The sequence below is a fragment of the Otolemur garnettii genome, unplaced genomic scaffold, assembly GCF_000181295.1.
Source record: "Otolemur garnettii isolate 467f Iridium unplaced genomic scaffold, OtoGar3 scaffold00047, whole genome shotgun sequence".
In the NCBI taxonomy this organism is placed as follows: Eukaryota; Metazoa; Chordata; class Mammalia; order Primates; family Galagidae; genus Otolemur; species Otolemur garnettii.
Window position 1 is genome coordinate 13,587,070 of NW_003852442.1, and position 4,167 is coordinate 13,591,236.

The 4,167-nt window shown below is 41.7% G+C and overlaps 1 protein-coding gene across 1 annotated transcript in view; it reads right to left on the minus strand.

Moving 5' to 3' along the window:
• Nucleotides 1-1,834: 1,834 nt before the first annotated feature.
• Nucleotides 1,835-4,167, minus strand: part of SNTB2 (syntrophin beta 2) — a 112,225-nt gene continuing 109,892 nt past the window's right edge. Inside the window, exon 7 of the mRNA XM_003791402.3 lies at nt 1,835-2,162. Within this exon, the coding sequence (XP_003791450.1) occupies nt 2,070-2,162 (93 nt within the window). The 3' untranslated portion in view covers nt 1,835-2,069. The remainder of the gene's footprint in view (nt 2,163-4,167) is intronic.

Here is a 4,167-nt window from a genome sequence, read left to right on the forward strand (position 1 = left end):
GGTAATTATACTTGCACTGCAGTGTCTGAGCTGTCTTGCCTGAGGGTATTATGTTAAAATTCTGTTTCTAGAAATCATAGCTGGACCTCCAGGATACTTTTTTCTCCCCTGAATTGAAAATTTATCTAAGATGTCACCAATTTTTAATTTATGAATTTTCAAAACATAAAAAGGTCTTAAAAGACATAGTCTTTTGTCTAGATTGTAATTTCTAGTTTTATGTGGATCCAATAATTTATTTTTGGAACTTCCAACAATTAGATGAAGCTGGGATAAGAACAGGCATCTCTCCCCAACCTCTGCCTATTGCTGTTCTCACCATACATGGGAAAGGAGGCCAGACTCATGGACAGGGGAAGACAATAAGCTTACCATGTCCAACCAGGACTCTCCCTGCTGACGAGTCTGTTCTTTCACATTCCCACCCATGGCCAGTCAGCACCAATACTACCCAGCTTCTGTTCTGCATATACAAGTGTGTCATCTTCTCCCCAGCCCCCTCCTCATTGCAGAGTGCCACCCTCCACTATCCCTAGTGCTCACATCCTCCTATGGCACTCTTAACAGATCTAGTAAATGAGACCTATTCTTAGACTTTTCTTTGGAGAGCATAAAGAACATCCAAACAAATATTACCTTTTTTTCAGATGCAGGAACTGTGCTAATGTTGCTATTTTATATAGATATTATACTATTTTAAATGTTTTCAGATATATACCTTTTCCAAACCAGGAAAGAAAAACTGAGTGTGATTCTCCAAAACCACAAAATTAGCAACTTACTAATACTATATCCCCATGATGATATCTGATAATGCTTCACAAAATGCAGGTTCCATGGTCTCATCACCCTGCCCACTGTAGGATGTGTTATGAGGCCCACTCTGAATCTTGAATTAGCAGCTGCTTGTCCATGCCACTCTGCGGCCACAAAGGGAGAGGGCCAGGGCCAGAATGCTGCATGGCTCACAGCCCCAAGCAATCTGCCATGATGTTTCTGCTGAAGAGATGACTTTCCCTAGACTTCCCCTGAAAGTCTACTCTTCAAGCAAGCTGGCTCTTCAGGATTTATCTTCCTGAGAGATCCACCCACTGGAAAAGATGCCATTAAGGAAACCTACCTCAAAGACTACCCCTCAGAATGAGGATAGATAATCTTCCTGGAATGGCAGTGATATCCAGTTACTCAAAGAGTGACTAATAAAGCTCCACTAACCCTAACCAAAGGCACATTTGGTAAGCAATAAAAAAATGGCTTCACCTAAAATGAAGATTTTCTTTCAAAATAAACCTTATAACATCCCCTGGCTCCTACCAAAGATAAAATCAGAAAAACCTAACCAAGCAGAACTTCCCTTTTAAAGCAATGGTTTCCAACTTGCTTTTCAACTTGGTCACCATCAGACAGGGATGGAAGGCAAGGCAAATCAAATTTTGCAAGTTCTAAGTCTTAAAGATAGCACTTAAGAGTGGCAAAGCTTGTGATAAGCTGGGAATAGCCAGGGTAGGATGTAGAGACAGCCAGGACAGATAGAAAAACCCTTTGGTGATGCAACTCAAGGGCAGTAAACTCCACCAAGACATATAACCTATCTGGAATGACTGGGAAGCGATGGGCTGCTGCAAACTAGCACCTGGGAAGGGATAGTTGTCCTAAATAAGAGATCAAGGCTAAGCCCAAAATAAATCCTACAGGAAGAAGAAAAAGGAAACAACTCTTGGTTATTTGATTATGTCTGAAAAGGAAAACAATGAGCCATCCTTTCTAGCAGGGGAAATAAACCTAATTACTTCTAAACCACATCATGAAACAAGACAATAAATCAATAGCTTCGTTTTGGAGCTTATTAGAGTCTTAGAATTTCTGGCCAAGGTAGACTGTGAAAGGCAGGCTCTTCTTAAACACGGTTATGGTTCAGCAGTTATCTGCAGGTCCTTGGGAAGGCACTGTGCTGGCGGAGAGAGCAGAGAGCGAAGAGCTTTCTTTTTGTGCTTTTTGTTCTGTGTTTTTTTTTTGGAGATGGAAATACTTCTTGTGACAGTCAAGGCTCTTTACTGATTTTCTGCTGCTCATACAAGCAGTCCCATACGAGTAACTTTGGCTGACAAGAACGTGTGCAACACAAATACAATCGGCTTCGGACAAGAGTGCAGGTCCATGGTCTATGGAGAAAGGACACAGACAATTCAGTAAACAAAGATGCAAAATAAACAAGCTTATTTTTGTTTTTTAAGACAGAGCTGCCCCAGGCTAGAGTGCAGTGTCATTGCCTAGCTCACAGCAAATTCAAACTCCTGTATTCAAGTGAGCCTCCTCCTTCAGCCTCATTAATAGCTGGGACAACTGGTGCCTGCCACACTACCTGGCTGATTTTTTACAGTTTTAGTAAAATTGAGGTCTCACTTTTGCTCAAGCTGGTCTCAAACTCCTAAGCTCAAGCAATCCACCTGCCTTGGCCTCCCAGAGTGCTAGGATTACAGGTGTGAGCCACTGCACCTGGCCAAAATAAGCAAATTTAAATATGATGTTCTACTTTTTACAAAGAACTTGGATAAAGAACTTGTGCTAGAGCTATAGAAACTCTTAGGAAGTTAAAGCCATAAACAAATGTAAACTAAGAAGTAAGGTTAACTGGCTCGGCACCGGTAGCTCAGTGAGTAGGCTGCCAGCCACGTATACCAAAGCTGAAGGGTTTGAGCCCAGCCCAGGTCTGCTAAACAACAAGATAACTGCAACCAAAAAATAGGTAGGCGTTGTGTAGGGCGCCTGTAGTCCTAGCTACTCAGGAGGCTGAGGCAAGAGAATTGCTTAAGCCCAAGAGTTTGAGGTTGCTGTGAGCTGTGATACCACAGCATTTTACTGAGGGCAACGTAATAAGATACTGTCTCAACAACAACAACAAAAAAAGATTTCCAGAACTGGGTGTGGTAGCACATATCAATAATCCTGGCTACGTGGAAAGCTGAAGTGAGAAGACTGTTTAAGCCTAAGAGTTCAATGCCAGCCTGGGCACATAGTGAGATTCCCATCTCTAAAAAAAAGAAAAAAAAAAAAAAAGAAAAAAAAGAATCGAACAAAATAAATTTTTTTTAGCCACAGTTTTCTCATTTGTAGATTGAATGGCAATATCTCTATAATCTCTTTCAGTTCTAAAATTTCCAAGGGCTGTGCTTGGTGGCTCATGCCTGTATTCCTAGCACTCTAGGAGGCTGAGGCAGGTGGATTGGCTGAGCTCAGGAGTTTAAGATCAGCCTGAGCAAGAGCAAGACCCCATCTCTAAAAATAGCCAGGCAGACTGGTGGCCACCTATAGTCCCAGCTACTCAGGAGGCTGAGGCAAGAGGATTGCTTGAGCCCAAGAGTTTGAGGATGCTATGAGCTATGACACCATGGCACTCTACTGAGTGACAAAGTGAGACTGTCTCAGAAAAATAAAATAAAATAAAATTTCCAAGGTTGAATATTCCCAAATTTATATCTACCATGATTGTGTCAGTAGACACAGTAGACACGGTTTTGTTTTTTTTTGGAGACAGAGTCTCAAGCTGTCGCCATGGGTTGAGTGCTATGGTGTCACAGGTCACAGCAACCTCAAACTCTTGGGCTTAAGTGATTCTCTTGCCTCAGCCTCCCAAGTAGCTGGGACTACAGGCACCCACCACAATGCCTGGTTATTGGTTGTTGTTGTTGTAGTTGTCATTGTTGTTTTAGCTGGCCCAGGCCAGGTTCAAACCTGCCAGCCTCTGTACATGTGGTCTGTGCCCTACCCACTGAGCAAAGGGGCCGCCCTAGACACAAGATTTTATGTATAAGACTTAAACTACTATGAAACTAATTTATAGCTTTCATATGAAAGCTATAACCCAATTACAGCCCAAGAATATGGGGAAAGGGGAGAGGGAGGGGAGGGGAGGGAGGAGGATGAGTGGAGGGAGGGTAATTGGTGGGACCACAACTATGGTGCATCTTACAAGAGTACATATGAAACTTACTAAATGTAGAATATAAATGTCTTAACACAATAACTAAGAAAATGCCATGAAGGCTATGTTAAACAGTTTGATGAAAACATTTCAAGTTGTATATAAAATCAGCACATTGTACCTCATGACTACATTAATGTACACAGCTATGATTTAATAAAAAAAAATGTCTTTTTTTTTTTTTT